Source organism: Rhyacophila brunnea, unplaced genomic scaffold (assembly GCF_057557595.1).
Source record: "Rhyacophila brunnea isolate RB1 unplaced genomic scaffold, BYU_Rbru_1.0 scaffold_13, whole genome shotgun sequence".
Classification (NCBI taxonomy): domain Eukaryota; kingdom Metazoa; phylum Arthropoda; class Insecta; order Trichoptera; family Rhyacophilidae; genus Rhyacophila; species Rhyacophila brunnea.
In genome coordinates, this window is record NW_028232785.1 from 40,846,968 (window position 1) to 40,864,492 (window position 17,525).

General features: G+C 41.9%; 1 protein-coding gene across 1 annotated transcript; it reads left to right on the forward strand.

Moving 5' to 3' along the window:
* The first annotated feature begins 112 nt into the window (after positions 1-112).
* On the forward strand, positions 113-14,538 carry LOC147077538 (uncharacterized). Its single transcript, XM_085941111.1, has 5 exons — positions 113-365; positions 7,411-7,569; positions 9,422-10,238; positions 12,267-12,420; positions 14,424-14,538. Exons 1-5 carry the CDS (start codon positions 192-194, stop codon positions 14,536-14,538), a joined length of 1,419 nt encoding a protein of 472 aa, XP_085797237.1. The 5' UTR covers positions 113-191.
* Positions 14,539-17,525: the final 2,987 nt, after the last annotated feature.

Consider the following 17,525-nt stretch of genomic DNA (forward strand, 5'->3'; position numbering starts at 1 on the left):
ACAGATGACAACGCGTACTATATTTTTTCCCCAAATACTATAATTTTGGAGGCTCTGTACTATAATTCCACTTTCAAAATATGGCAACACTGAATGTCTATGGTATATAGCCGTATTAGTCTATGGCCAGTACTGAAACACGACGCCATCGTGAAGCTTATTAAAGATTTTCGCATCTAATACACCACAAAATGGACGTAAAAACCGAGACAATCAATGAAATATTGCCTGACGAAACGGAGGAGGTGATCGGGGACGTTTCATACCAAAGGGACTTAACTCACTTCGAAGGCAAAGGTCGATTTGACGTGGCAGTCAAACAGGAAATTATTGATGACGACAGCAATATTATCCACTTCAAAGAGGTAAGTCACCGCCATCTTTACATTAATAAAGCCTGAGCATAACTTTTTGCACATGCAACTAGTGGTCCACTTCCATACTATTTATTGATAAAAAAACTTGCAAGCAGAGTTTGGTATTCTATAATGACTCAAGAGTATAAATAAGTTATTAGTTATTGTCGTTTAGAATCGACTGTCACATTGACAAACGTCCTAGTGTAGGTACCTATTATGATCAATGACATTTTTAATGGACAACGCACTCAATACAGTAGCTAGCAAGTAAATTCGCACATACGACATTCGCACGTGTATAGGTAGACGTCACGCAATTTCCATAATGCGATATCACGCATCGGGAATTTACAGCAATATCACCTTTATTGTAACGGCGTTAGAACAGTGTTTCTAGTGTCAATGTTCATTTGAGTGAATCCGTTCGAACCGAACCATTCGGCAGACCGACAAAAAGCATCGGGAATTTATAGGAATATCACCTTTATTGTAATGGCGTTAGAACAGTGTTTCTAGTGTCAATGTTCATTTGAGTGAATCCGTTCGAACCGAACCATTCGGCAGACCGACAAAAAGCATCGGGAATTTATAGGAATATCACCTTTATTGTAATGGCGTTAGAACAGTGTTTCTAGTGTCAATGTTCATTTGAGTGAATCCGTTCGAACCGAACCATTCGGCAGACCGACAAAAAGCATCGGGAATTTATAGGAATATCACCTTTATTGTAATGGCGTTAGTACAGATTATGCCATTCGGCAGACCCGACAAAAAAGTGAGTGTCATTTTTCCCCAAATGCTTCGTCCATATTAATGTCATTGGTTATGATATTATTATACACAGAAGAAGTTTACTTAATTTGATCGTCACTTCCAATTATTATTAATAACACATAACCACGAAATCAGATGAACTCCAAGGTCTCCAAGATACGTTAAAATAATCTGAAACAAAAAATACTCCGACAAGTGAACACGACAGACGTGTGAGTTTGAGCACTCTCTAAACAATGACAGGTCATCCATAGAGAACGGGAGGGACGGAAAGGTAGGACCAGTCGTGAAATGTATCGGCTTTCCTCTTCAGTCGCCAATGGGTAAGTAGATCCCTTATTTGTGTAGGGTATTCATAAGTTTGTTGTAAACGGAAATAAGCACGACCATTCTTCAAAATTAACAACAATATTACCTAATATTGTTATTAGTACCTATTAGCGAATACTCAATAGTATTGTTGATGATAATTTTTGTTAATCATGTCAGGTTAAAACAGTTTATTAGTAATAATTTCAAAAACTCAATACGCATTCACCTGTTTTACACATACCGGCGCTTGTGACTGGTCGTCCGCCGTCTTTGGCTGTCAATCGCCATTGTTGAATTCAGCTATCTTTTTGTCATCGAATTATAGTACGCGGTCCAAGAAATGATAGGGCAGCCTCCGAGGTCGCCCTGGAGACCTCGGAGGCTGCCCTACGAGCCGAGCTCGCTGGGAAAAAACAGCCTCGTGTCATTATCTTTAACTTACCGTCGACTCTCACGGAACAACAACTCCGGGAAGCTATCTTCACCTCCACCAGGGAACAGACCGGCCTGCCAGAAAAGGCATACCAGGAAATAAGACTGAGCCACAAAGCCGGGCCAAGAACCGGCAGATGCCACTTTGTGGTCTTCGCCCCGGCGGCCATCTGGTCTGCCCTAATAGCAGAAGACAGACTCTACATGGGGTGGGAATCCTTCCCTCTTAGGGACTACGTTGGGGTAGTAAAGTGCAATATTTGCCACCTCTTCGGTCACATGGCCAAAGGTTGTTCTAACAAAACCCCGACGTGCAGCCACTGCGCCATCTCCGGCCACGACCGCGAGGACTGCCCCAACAAAGGAAACCCACCCAAATGCGTGGCCTGCCATAAACACAAGCAACCGTCTGATCACTCCACCGGCAGTCTCGATTGCCCAGCAAGGCTACACGCTGAGCTGCGCGAGAGGGCTATGGTGGACTACACTGCCACGCGATGATTACCTTCGCTCAGTTGAACGTCAACCTGAGCGACGCCGGCTCGGCGGAGTTAATTGAGACCATGCGGGCCACAGGCTTGTCTCTGGCGCTGGTGCAGGAACCGCACCACTGGGGCTCTAAAAGGGGCCCCAAGGCCACTGAAAAGGGACTCGGGTGCGCGGGCCTTGTCGTCAGCGCCAGGGGTGCAGAGCCAAAGGCCTGCGTCTTCGCTCTTGACCCTCGCCTTGGCGTGCTTTCGCTCTCGCACCTGTCAACTGAGCTAGTCGCATGTGCAGACATAAGCTTTCCCGGAGGAGGCAGTGTGGTGGTTATCTCCGCCTACTTCAGCTTTAAGAGCACAAAGGAACACGTGGCATCAGTGCTCGACGGCATCCTACGCGCAGTTGGTGGCAGGGATGTCATCATCTGTGCGGATGCAAACTCGCAATCCCCCCTCTGGGCGCCCGTGGATATCCCCCTATGCGACGCGGACGTCATCGAGGAGCTGGTTCACCAGCACAACCTGGTCGTCCTCAACGACCCCAACAGCTTGCCGACTTTCGTGTCGCACGCAAACTCCGGAAGCACCCACATCGACATCACCCTGGCCACTGAGTCCGTCGCGAGACGAATCAGCGGCTGGAAAGTCCATGAGAGCGCTTCCATGAGTGATCACCGGCTGATCACTTTTGAGCTGGCCACTGTCTCCTCGCACGATGGCGTCTCTGACGTATCTCCAACCCCGCCCACGCGATTTAGAACGCGCGACGGGAATTGGGAAAAGTTTGAAGAGGTGCTCTCCAAAAAGCTTGACAGGACATCTAGAACCCGATTTCCGGACCTGCACTCAGCCGCCTCACGACTGACTGCAGACATCACCGGATCAGCCGAAGCTTCACTTGGACGCTGCAAGCCCAAGCCACCAAGCCAGTCGCCGTGGTGGACGCAGCATGTTTCGCGCCTGCGTGACCTTTTCAGAAAAGCGCGCAAGGCCCATCAACGTGCACGCCTGCGCAAGCAACCACCTGCCTCCATCGATCCCCTTGCAACCATGACCAAATCCACCCGAATGGAATACAAGAAAGCGATTACTCAAGCCAAGAAAGACTACTGGCGTAACTTCGTCACCATTGAGGGAGGTTCGGACCCCTGGGGTCCTCCATACCGCGCATTGAGGCTGGGACTCAGACCGACGAGCCTCCTGTGCGGCATCGAGAAACCGGGTGGCGGATTCACCAGTACCGAGTCTGAAACGGCTGCGGTCCTACTCGAGGCCCTCATCCCCTGGATGACGAATCCAGGGATGATGACGCCATGAGGATGGCCCGCTTTGAGGCTTCTCTTCCCATCGACACGGATCACTCATCGTTGCCTTCCGAACAGGAGATCAACCACATCATACGCACGTTGATTGCTGGCAAGGCCCCGGGCCCGGACTGCATTGACAATTTACTTGTCAAACGCACATGGGCCATCGCCGCGCCAGAGATTACAGCCCTCCTCAGTGACTGCATCAGAAGCGGCACGTTCCCCGACTGCTGGAAGAGGGGCTTACTTAAGGTAATCCCCAAAACTGGCAGCCGAGAACCGTCTAGCCCCAAAGCCTACCGCCCTCTAACACTTCTGCCCGCTCTGGGCAAAGTGCTGGAGAAGCTACTGTGCCACAGGATTGAAGCCCACCTGGAGACACACTCGCCGCTTTCCGATAAGCAATTTGGATTCAGAAGAGGCAAATCAACAGTCGACGCCATAAGGAACGTGATTGCCATTGCTGAAAATTCTCGCCGTAAATACGTCCTAGGAGTTTTCCTGGACATTGCAGGTGTGTTTGATAGTGCGTCTTGGCCTCTTATACTTCGAAAGCTCCGGCTGAAGAGACTACCAGGAAATTTGTTCGCGTCAATTCAAAGTTATTTCGACAATAGATCGATCGAGTTTCGAGTTGGTTCAACCACAATAAAGAGGAACACCAGCATGGGATGTCCCCAGGGCTCAGTCCTCGGGCCCCTTCTCTGGAACGTACTCTTCGACGATCTCCTTAGAATTCCGCTTCCAACCGACTGTACTGTCATTGCCTACGCAGACGATGCGCTGCTGCTGGTCGAGGCCGACAGCAGGGCGAAGATTGAGAGCACCGTTGGCGAAGCTTTAGCATCAATTGAGGCTTGGGGTAGATTAACTAGACTATCATTCGCACCTTCCAAGACAGAAGCCATTGTCCTTAAAGGACCGAGACGACTTAGCTGTTCGAGACTACCCACAGTCCGATTCGGTGACACGAGAGTGAAAGTGTCGAAGATCGTCACCTATCTAGGCGTCAAAATGGACACAATGTTAAATTTCCTACACCATGCCGAAACCCAAGTCCACAAGGCTGGGGTGGCCTTCCAGAGGATCGGCCGCATGGCTGGTGAAGGATGGGGCTTAAAAGTAAAGGCGCTCAAGATCGCCTACGGCGCCATTTTTATGGGAATCGCGGCTTATGCCGCCAGTGCTTGGTGCCCGCGCATTCCCAAAAGTGTCAAACTTAGAATCTCTCTTTTAAGAGGACAGCGCATCGCGCTTCTGTCCATTACCAAAGCCTACCGTACTACCTCAACTGACGCGCTCCCGGTCCTGGCCGGCATTCTCCCACTTGACCTGCATATTCAGGTCAGCGGCGCTTCAATATTGCTCCTCAAGGGCGAGGAGGCCGACTTTGGTGATTTTCACCTCGTCCCTCCCCCTCGGCTAGCTGGCGAAGGAGTAGCATTATTGAGGCGCAGAATTAGACTCATGTCGCTCAACGCGGCCATTACGACCTGGCAGCGAAAGTGGGACGAATCGACCAAGGGCCGGCACACATATACGTTTTTTCCAAACATACAGTGGCGAATGGAGATAACCAAATATCTGACTCCAGACCATTACACCAGTCAATTTGTGACTGGTCATGGTGGATTCGCTGGCAAGCTCTTCGAGCTTGGACTTGTAAGCCGTCCGACATGTCCATGCGGAGGGGAAATACAGGATGCCAACCACATCCTATGGGAGTGTCTGAGTATGTGCTCCGAACGGGAGGAAATGCTCAGGTCGGTCCAACCAGCTGTTGGACCCATCGGCCCGTCCGACCTGGTTGCTACTAAGGCCAATTATCTTGCTTTCAAAAAATTTGCGGCGTCTTACTACGGGCGTGAAGATCTCTTCACATAAATTTTGCTGCCTGTATGATTAGCTTCGTTCTTTAATTTAATAAACAAGTAGGTTCATTTTCTTTTTAGTAATTTCCATGTGCTTTTTCTCTCCCTGGCACTTTGCATTAGAGTAAACTCAGTAAACTCAGTCAGAGCTCACTTTGAGCGTAGCAATCTAAGTCTTGGGCATCTTCTCCCAGGACACTCCCAGGCCAATTCTTAGATGCTTCACATCACCAATTGATGGGTCCCGTGATACTCTCGATTAAGACCGAGGGTGGTACGGGGCGGGTTTGGTGGAGGGACTTTAACTTCAATGGTCCAAGAAATGATAGTATTTCGGCAAAAATTATAGGACGTGTTGAAAATATAAAAATATGCTAACCGGCGAATTCCAGTAATTCCATTTTTCCAATAGACCCAGGGAACTCAGAAATAATGGGAACTGAAATACTTAACAGGTAAGGCGATAGCAGGTAACCGACTCGAGTAAGGAAGAATCCGAGTTAAACTTACACACGTGTCAAGAATACGTTGTACGTCGAATACTGAAAACTGCTCTCGGTTTATGCATTTACGCTTATTTAATGTTGGTGTATTACACACACTATTGCACGTGCATAATGCGTGCTTCATTTTCGTAGGACACGCACACATTCAAAAACCCTGCATCAACATGCGGAGTATTGAATATAGCCTATCGGTATTCTATTTATTATCTGTTTTGTGATTTGACCTAACCTAATCTAACCCAATCCAACCTAACCTAACCGGCGAATTCAAATTATTCAGTTTTTCAAAATTGTGGTATTTTTGACGTATTATACTTTTTTAATAGTACGCGGACCAACATGTACTATAAAAATAGTTAGGTTGGCAACACTGCGTTCATTGACAGATGTCAGCGCGCGATGGCGGAGAACCAGTCACAAGACCCTAAATACCTACCAAAGTAGTTTCATTATCATTAAAATAAAACATTAACCAACATAATTGTGTCGATTAGATCCAGACTTGTCCAACCCACAAAACCGAGTTAGGCCATCCGCTCATGCAGAAACTAAAATCTGACGAACTGGTTCGTGATAGAACTCATAAACTGGCCAGTGACTGATGCTTCACACACTGCGCTACTGAAACCTAATAATCTCATAACCTCAAACTGTTAAATCATTGCCGTCTCAAGTAGAAAGCCTATACATTCGCAACGACAGGTCCTACTTTTTCCGCCCCTTCCATGGATAATCTGTCATTGCTTGACATTGTTCTATAAAGTGCTCATACTGACGCGTCTGTTGTGTTCACACAGTGAATTGCTTGATTTGGATAGATGAGTATTCTTTCAGATTGTTTTAACGCATCTTGGAGACCTTGGAGATCATTTGATTTCGTGGTTCTGTGTTATTAATAATTGAAAGTGACGGTCAAAGTAAGCCTTGACACAGGGAATGGTATGATTTGGATAGATGAGTTAAATGATAAATAATACACTAGCACTAATACACTTTCTACAAATGTACCTAATGCATAGATCAATGCTACATATTTTTTGTGAAATAAATATTACCAACGTTTTTTGTATGAAGGACTAGTCTGACTTTGACAGCTGATGAATAATAGGAATGTAAGTATATTATTTATAAATAACATTTATAGTTAATTTATTTGATTTGAGATTTTTTATAATTCAATTTGAAACAAGAAAGGGCGAAACAATATGTCAAGCAATCTGGGATCTGATTTTGACAGCTGAATAGGTGACCACTCGTTGGTTGTGCAAAAAGATATGCTCAGGCTTAATTAATCTAAAGATGGCGTTGCTCTGGCTGTTTATAATGATGATACTGTTACATAATAATAATAATAATGGTCTTTTCAGGAGAGTGAGAGCGTTTTGATCAATATAAAGTCTGAGAATGAGAATGATAATGAGGGAGTCGTCATCAAAGAAGAATTTGTTGACAATGCAAACCGCCAAATTAAAAATGAGTCTCCTCTGCCTGGCTGCTCGTATCCACAATACAAGCCTTTGGATCAGGTACGTTCAATTATAAAGGTTGTTTCAACTATTAAAAATAACACGTTAGCTTTTATACATTTCTTTTTATTCAAAAGATCGTTACACAACATTTGAATATGATTTCATGGCTGTTTTTTTGGCACCGGGACAACTGAACGCCACGCAATTCAAAAATAAATAGACGTTTGGTACTTATAGGTACTTGAAAAAAAAATTTACTTAATATTATTATTTATTTTTAAATTATAATATTATGATATGAGGTTGGTGAGAATTTAAATATGCACACGTAAATAATGATTTAATCGTGCATTTTTTTAAGGCTATACCTCAGCTGAGGCATGGTCTAAAAAGATCGTGACTAGGCGATGCGCGGATTGTGCAAATGACGCGAATCGAACGAAATATAATTTGTCGTAAAAATTCAACATGCGTCCTTTTATGTTATGTTTATTATTATATTCGTAATAATAATAGTATATTCATTCACGTGTTTTCTTTTTTAAGTACATACGTAAAGTTTTTTAGTCATCTTTACACGATTTAAGAATATTTTCATCCGAAGCCATGACAAAACAAATCGACGTGCGGACACCTCGACTATCGCTCTCCGAATGGCAACGCGGTTGAAATTTCGTTCCACATACAATTGAAAATTATTTTCCGTTTCACTTATGTACGCTCTAAGTTTCAGCGAAAAAAGCGTTTTATATTTTTATATAAAGCGTTAGCCATGGTAATTCTTAATTCGCAATAAAAAAACATTATGTTAAGAGTAAAATGACTTAAAACTAATAAGTAGTTAATAGAAACTAATAAAAATTCCTCGTCTATGTTCTGTTTACGTGTCTGCAACAGTGCGGCGTCCAATTGTCCTGGCGTCCTGTTGTCACATTTCCGTTTTTTTCGTGCACTGCTGGCCATATATTATGAATAGCCAAAACAGTTTTGGCTTCCATTGCTTCAATTGTTGCTGAATTATCAGCATAAACCATTAAATTCACGAAGCTTCACAGGAAATAATCAAACGGTTCAAATTTGTAATTCAATTTGTGTACATTTTTTATATTACTTACTGTTTTACCCATTAAATTGGTAATTCGAAAGTGACATTTTGAAGCCGAACTAAGCGACACTCTTAACAGCGTAAAGACAAGATAGGGCTATTATAGGTTTATTCCTGCAATGTTCAGATACAAGAAAATACTAAAATGGCTGTACTGATATTTTTTGTGAAAATAACTTCAGAAATATGGGAATTTTGCAGTCGATGGGTAGTATTTTTGTTTTTAGTACGTTGGTTAGGCCATTTTAATTCCCATTCCTCACCCACCTCCTAATCCCCAGTGTTATTGTCACCAGACAATCAATTACAATTACGGGTCATGAGAGACGGTTTTACAAATAACATTCAGTTGCATCTCGATAGCGGGCTTATAATAGCTTTCCGTCGCTTAAGTGATTGACTCAATATATACAGACTCATTCATAATCTATCATCATCATTCATACACCCTCACATAAAATCCATAAAACTGTGTCACAAAGTACGTGAGTGTACGAACCGGATGACCCAAAACAACAATACCGCGTGAGTGACAGTTGAAACCAGACCACGGAGCTATCAAACATCATCACAAAGGTCAGTGTCTGGCATTCTGTTCCATCGCCCCCCACCCCTAGATCCGACCTCCTCATCTTCCCTTAACATAATTACAGTCCACTTAAAAAGCTCAACCATACGTCAGTCATTTTCGTCAAATAGGTCAGATACAGGGTATTGACATTAGATCATCAATAGGGAATACAATCATATTTTATTTATTTTAAAATTATCGAATTGAAAATACCAACTCTATTCTCATTGTAGATTCCGATCGAGCAATATTACACACCACGTCACAGTAATACATTGGACACCGTTAAAAAAGATACAGTTGACAGTAAAACAGCACAAGCAACCATTGATATCAATAATATGACGACACGCTACTCGGAACTAACTACGGATATACCAAACATCAAACAGGAAGTTCAGAAACTATGCTTGCCAAAGGTGGTTCGAATAGAGCTGAAAAGAGTTACATATTTCCCGCGTAACTTTATTTGCAATGATTGTTATGGAGTGTTTGAATCTGTCAATCATCTAAAAAGTCACTCCAATTCATGTGTGAAATATCAGCTGGTATTTAAGTCACATAGTGCTGAACTAAATGACTGCAATGTTCGTTCATATAAAATTTCACAGCGTGTTTGCCAGAAGATTGGCAAAAAACCACATCAATGCGATGTGTGCTTTAAAAAATTTCAGATACTTAGTAAACTCAAAAGACATGAAATTTCACACACTGGTGAAAAACCACATCAATGCGATGTGTGTTTTAAAAAGTTTAGAGCAAATAGTGACCTCAAAAGACATAAAATGACACACACTGTTGAAAAACCACATCAATGCGATGTGTGTTTGAAAAAATTTAATATAATTATTAATCTTAAAAGACATAAAATAACACATTCTGGTGAAAAACCACATCAATGCGATGTATGTTTTAAACAATTCACATTCCTCAGTACTCTCAAAATACATAAATTGACACATACTGGCGGAAAACCACATCAATGCGATATGTGTTTAAAAAAATATCTGCACATTAGTAATCTCAAAAGACATAAAAAAACACATAATAGTAAAAAATCATATCAATGCGATGTATGTTTTGAAAATTTTCTGCAAATTGGTGATTTAAAGACCCATCAAATGACACATACTGGTGAAAAACCACAACTGTGCGATGTGAGCTTTAAAAATAATCCGCAAATTGCCCATCTCAAAAGACATGAAATGGCAAACACTGTTCAAAAACCACGTCAATGCAAAGTATGTTTCGAAAAATTTCAGTCAATTGGTCTTCTCAAAAGACATGAAATAACACATAGTGATGAAAAACCATATCAATGTGATGTGTGTTTTAAAAATTTTATAGCAAATGGTGATCTCAAAAAACATAGAATGACACATACCGGTGAAAAACCACATCAATGCAACGTGTGTTTGAAAACATTCAGACAATTTGGTCATCTCAAAATACATAGAATGACACATACCGGTGAAAAACCACATGAATGCGATGTTTGTTTTAAAAGTTTTCTAGAAATTGGTTCACTTAAAAGACATAAAATGACACATACTAATGAAAAGCCACATCAATGCGATGTGTGTTTTAAAAAATTTCAACAAATATCCAATCTCAAAAGACACCAAATGACACATACTGGTGACCATCCACATCAATGCAATGTGTGCTTTAAAAAGTTTATTGCAAATAGTGATCTCAAAAGACATAAAATGACACATACTGGTGAAAAACCACATCAATGTGATGTATGTTTTAAAAGTTTTCATATAATTAGTACTCTCAAAAGACATAAAATAACACATTCTGGTGAAAAACCACATCAATGCGATGTATGTTTTAAACAATTCACAGTCCTCAATACTCTCAAAATACATAAATTGACACATACTGGTGAAAAATCACATCAATGCGATGTGTGTTTCACAAAATTTCTGCTAATTGGTAATCTCAGGAGACATAAAAAAACACATTCTGCTGAAAAACCTTATCAACTTACACGACATGCTGGTGAAAAATCATAAGAATGCTGTTTTTAATTTCTCAAAATTGTTCATCTGAAAACGCTAAAATGACACATGCGGGTCAAAAACGACACCAATGCAACATGAGTTTCAAAAAAAATCTGTCAATTAATCATATTAAAAAGACACGGAATAACACATGGTCGAATACGGAATAACAATGGTAAAACTACATTAATGCGATGTGTATTTTAAAAAATTCATGGCAAATGGTGATCTTAAAAAACATAAAATGACACACTGGTGAAAAACCATATCAATGTTGTGTGTGCAAAAAGTTTCTGGAAATTAGTCATCTCAAAAGACATCATAAAATGAAACATACTGGTGAAAACCACATCAATACGATGTGTGTTCTTAAACATTTAGATACATTGTTCATCTCGAAATACATAGAATGACACATACTGGTGAAAATCGACATCAATGTGATGTGTGTTTTAAAAAGTTAATTATAAAATAGTGATCTCAAAAGACATAAATTACTCATACTGGTGAACAACTAATTATCCATCCTAAAACACATAAAATGAGACTAATCCATATCAATGCGATGTGTGTTTTAATTTTTTTCTGATAATTACTTAAATTGAGACATACATACAAGGAATCTGGCTTGCCATTAATTTCTAAAATTGACGAAATATTGCAACTAGAAACGCCACCCTCCCTTTATTTTATTTTATTGTTTTTATTATAATCTAATGATAGTTCTAGCGATGAGGAAGCCTTAAACCTGTATGTTGCAATATTTTTAATTTTCTTGAAATTTTATTAGCCACTTGTTTAGTCATAGTATGTAAGTTGTTTAATTGATTTTCATTACATATTTAAAAAAAAATGTTTACTTATAAACTAATTTAAACATCTTATGCCAAGTAGCCATTGACAAGTCGTAACTGTTACCATTGCTGATACAGTGACCAGTATCGACGCCAAATAATTGGTACGCAAATTGGTTGAATAGCTAAAACCTAGACTGTTACGGTTCGCTTATGAGTACCATTACGTATTGCTATAATTAAATAAACTGTTTTCTTGTTGTTATGAATTAAAGGCTTGGATTCTCTTGAGGACAAATCGTGCAACATGTTGCGGAACATAACGCGCATCATCTACGTCGATGTTTCGGGAACAATGCCGCGGAACATTTTGCTAGTACACATAGGACTCAAATCAAGTATCGCAGAAGTGTCGCTCAATGAGGTTACGTCAGTCAGTGCTGCGTATATATTTTAAAGATTCCGTTCCAGAAATAAACAATCTTAACCACCAAGCCTTACGTCATGCGATAATTAAATGTTTCGGGCACCTTCGACTAATTCCTATACAATAACTTGAGTGTCATATTCATTCATTGTCACTTTAATGATTTTTGTCTGAGGTAAGTGAAAGTACAGTATATTTTCACAAAATCTACTGATTTGAGTATCACGTAGTAAGGTTGGTCACTATATTTTTTTGGTTTTATATTATTATCAAATTAAGCAAATATTGTTTTACTATAAGGGCTTGTCAATAAAATATTAAAAAAATATCTTGTTTTAAAATTAAAAATAGGTAATAAATTTTATTCATTTTTTTGTACTAATTAATAGTAGATACAAATTAAATAGGTAATTGCTATATTAATTTTCGATGCAGTGTTCGATAATATTATTACTTTAAAATTTAGGTTGATTCCCCTTACTTACTATAAGTACGAGGCACAAGCGAAGCGACAATGTGCAACATGTTCCACGTCACGTAGAAAAGTAGCACTATATTTCGTGCAACGTTGTGGGACAGTGCGCAACGTTGCGGCGGCACGTAGACTCAATGTTGCGACATTTGGTCCCGTAAAGTTTGTGAAACCAATTTAAAAAAAAAAAAACCCCCACAAACAGATCACTACTTTCCGATCCTTTATCTGAAGAATGGTAATCTAATCTATGATTTGGGAACGCTGGGCTCGTTTTTAGGTAAAGTCATAATAATATTCATGTGGTTCGCGGATATGGCCGGGCGTACAGTGCTGGCCATACACCAAACGCGAACTTATTCGTCTGTCTTTGAAGACAGCATGCCAGTCTCAGGCGATTGTTTTGAATATTTTAAAATTCGGAAGAACACTTGTCCAATAATTAGGCATTTAGCATATGAATGGTAAGTATTAATGTTTAACTTCTTCTTCTTCTTTCACCCTGTCACGTCCCAACGTTGGGGCATAGGGCAAGAACAAGTTGGCGCGACTTCCCTCGGTCCATCGCCAACTCCTGCGCCTCCCGCCATGCCAGACCTGCAGCACGTAGGTTGCTTTTGTAGCATCGCTGCAGGGTGAGGGAGGGCCGGCCACGGCGACGGAACCCTTGAGGCTGTGCCACAAGGGTACGAAGTGCCGCACTCTTTGGCGGCATCCGGAATACATGTACCAGCCACGTAAATCTTCTCTTCGTGATAATATATTTAAAAAAATAGTAAGGTTTATTTTTTCTAAAAAATTCGCGGCCTCACTTGCCGCCATATAAAACCTCACGGCACAGATCAGGTTTTAAGCCTGGATGTTTGTGATTATTTCACTTCTATTTTTTTTATTAGTTCAAATTTTTGCTTGCTATCATGAGGGACGGTTCCAATTCCTGGCGTCCTAAAGCATTAAAATTTATATGCCTCTGTCAATTACCTACGTGGTCGCAGCCACGACATATTCTGGATCATAACTACTAACTCTAGTCAAGCCTACAGGCACCATATTTGTTCTAATGTAAATTTCGTGTTGTGAACGTCCTGAATTTTGATTTGTAATATCTACAATGTTTTGTTTTATTAAATAAATAAAAATAAATAAATTTCTTACAACACTTCTGTAATCAAGCCTCATGACCTGTCGTAGTGTTAAAAAAATATAAAATAAATAAAAAAATCTAAAATCCAATATTTCAATTTATTGTCAATAAGAAAATCATAAATGCGAATAGAAGAGCGGATAAAAACGATGAGGAATATGTACATATAATGGGAATATAACAAATGAGTTTGATTTCGTTTATTTTGTTAACTGTCAATTCATGGTGGAACTGCATTGTATTGTTGTTTTTATTTAATAAAACGCAATTTTTTTGTAGTACTTATTCCACGTTTATTTAAGAGATTAGGACCAGTTTCGTCCGCCTTAGAGGGACATTTTCAATGTTGACACTATAAGAGATAATACTGATTTGTAAAATCGAGATAGAGTTTACTTTTTTCTTGGCGGCCCCCTCCGCAAAGACAAAGGGGGCGCGAGAGACGTGTCTCCCGGTTTCGCGGGTGAAATCGTACTACTCAAGGGTGAATTTCAGACTAGCTGATTTAGTCCGGGTGTTCTATTCTTCCCCACGACGGAGGGAAATAAAACCTCAATATCGACTAAGACCATTCTAAAATCTACTATTGCCCCTTTAGCTCTAGGCGTTCAAATCACAGGGATCCGGAAAATTCGAAATGGAGGAATTATTGTCCATCCCCGGACAGAAGATGAGGCAAAACGCCTACTCACTGCCCCTGGTATTGCCGAGGCTGGCATGCGCGCTGAAATCGCCGGACGCAAGAAACCCCGAGTAATTATATTCAACTTGCCGGCGACAACAACCGAAAAAGAGCTCCAGGAAGCGATATTTAAGTCCACAAAGGACAAATCGGGCCTTTCTGAAGCCGACTGCGTTAAAGCAATCAGCCTCAGCCATAAGGCACGGAAAAGTGCCATTTTATTGCATTTGTCCCACCCATTGTAAGGCATGCCTTGGTTGCTGATGATCGTCTCTTCATGGGATGGGAATCTTACCCAGTCCAAGATTTTCTGGGGGTTATAAAATGTTCTAATTGCCACTTGTACGGACATATGGCAAAATTGTGCTCCGCCAAGGTTCCAACATGTTCTCACTGTACTGAGGTAGGTCACGATCGCGCAGACTGTCCCGGAAAGGAGATCGCTCCAAAATGTGTCGCCTGTCACCGCCATAAACGTCAAAATGATCATCCGACTCACAGTACTTCTTGCCCAGCTCGTATGTATGCGGAGGAACGAGAACGGGCAATGACAGACTATGATTTAAAATGATTTGCTTTGCTCAACTAAATGTGAGCAAGGGAAAGGTCAGTACACTGGAGTTGGAGACCTTGATGCTCAAGAAGGGCCTGGATGTAGCGCTTGTGGAAGAGCCATATCGCTGGTGCACTAAAATGGGGCTTAGTTCCGGTCGTGTCGTCAGTGCCTCCCCTTCGTCCAAAGCCTGTATATTTGTTGCTGACCTCAGTTAGGGGTACTCCACCTCTCTCACCTTTCAAATGAATATATTGCATGTGCTGAAATATCCGCCCCTGGAGGGAGTGCAGTTATAGCAATCTCAATGTATTTCAACTATACGAGCCCGAGGAAGAAATGGCCATGCTGCTAGATGCAATACTCCGCGATATCAGCGACAGAGACGTCGTCATTGGAGCCGACGCTAACTCGCAGTCTCCACTTTGGGCACCTGTTGACCATCCCACGGGTAGCGGCGAATATATTGTAAAACTGATAGCAGAGCGCGATCTCTCGATCATCAACAATGCTAACAGCCCGCCTTCTTTCGTAACGAGGCGAGGGAGTTCTCATATTGACATTACGTTGGTGTCTGGCCGAACCCTCAGTCGAGTTAGTGACTGGCGGGTGGAAGAAGACTCCTCCATTAGCGATCACAGATTGTTAACATTTACGCTTGCTATGTGCTCCACACCACTTGATGTATCTGTCGCATCCCCAGGACTTGCACGACGATTTCGTTCGAAACATGGGGACTGGGAAAATTTTGAAAGTGTCATCACTAGAAAACTAGATAGAGCCTCCAGGAAACCTCTTCCCAATGCTCACGCTTCCGCTTCACGACTGTCTGACATCATTATTAATGCTGCAGAATCCTCTTTGGGTCGTTGCAAGCCCAAACCTCCAGGACTACCAGCCTGGTGGACAGAACACATCTCTGATCTCCGAGCACTCAACAAAAAAGCTAGGCGGTCACTCCAATCTGCGCACCGCTCCAGACTACCACCGCACACCACTGAACTGCTGGCTTCAGCACACAGATGTACCAGACGTAAATACAAGGACGCAATTCTCCAAGCAAAAAAGGATCACTGGCGCGACTTTGTCACTACTGAGGGTGGTTCGGATCCCTGGGGTCCACCGTATCGCGCGATTAAGATTGGACTTCGCCCAACCAAGATCGTCAGTGGCATTGAGAGACCTCTAGGTCGTGGATTCACCAGTACGCAGCTTGAAACAGCCACGATTCTACTTGATGCCCTCATACCACAGGATGATCCTTCCACGGATGATACGATTCTTCACCAGGCCCGTATTGTGGCAGCACTCCCATACCAAGTCACCTCTTCGCCATTGCCATCCGAGCATGAAATCGGTGGCATTTTTCAAAGCCTTTAGGCTGGGAAAGCACCTGGCTATGATTGTATTGACAATTTGATGGCCAAGCATGTTTGGGCTGTTGCAGCGCCAGAAATAACGTCTCTTTTCTCCGAATGCTTTTCCAGTGGTATTTTTCCGGATTGCTGGAAAAAAGGAATACTTAGGATAATCCCTAAAGCTGGCAGCCGCCCTCCCTCTGACCCTAAGGCCTACCGCCCTCTGACACTCTTGCCTACATTCAGCAAGGTGCTAGAGCGTCTTATGTGCACACGACTTGAGACTCACCTCGCAGAGACTGCACCACTCTCCCCGAACCAATTTGGCTTCAGGCCGGGTAAATCCACTGAGGATGCGATTCGAAAAGTTTTCAACTACACTGAAACAGCAACAAGTAAATACGTACTAGGCATTCTTTTAGACATAGCGGGTGCTTTCGACAGTGCCTCCTGGCCATTAATATTGTGTAAACTTCGATTAAAACGCGTTCCGAGGGACATATATGTACTAATCCAAAATTATTTCAGCGACAGATCTATATTATATGATACCGGCAATACAATAATATCTAGGAAATCCACAATGGGGTGTCCCCAGGGATCAGTTCTTGGACCCCTTCTATGGAATATCCTTTTTGATGACCTTCTGTCGATCCCGCTTCCAAACGACTGCAGTATTATTGCCTATGCGGATGACGCGCTTCTTCTTGTGAGTGCGAACAGCCGTAATGGCCTTGAGCTAGCTGCTAACGAGGCTTTGGAAACCATTATGACCTGGGGTTTTACTAACAAACTCACTTTTGCTCCGCATAAAACAGAATCCATCCTTCTCAAGGGAGCAACCAACCTGACTTCAAGGTCGCCCACCATCCGTATGGGTAGTACATTCAAAATGTAT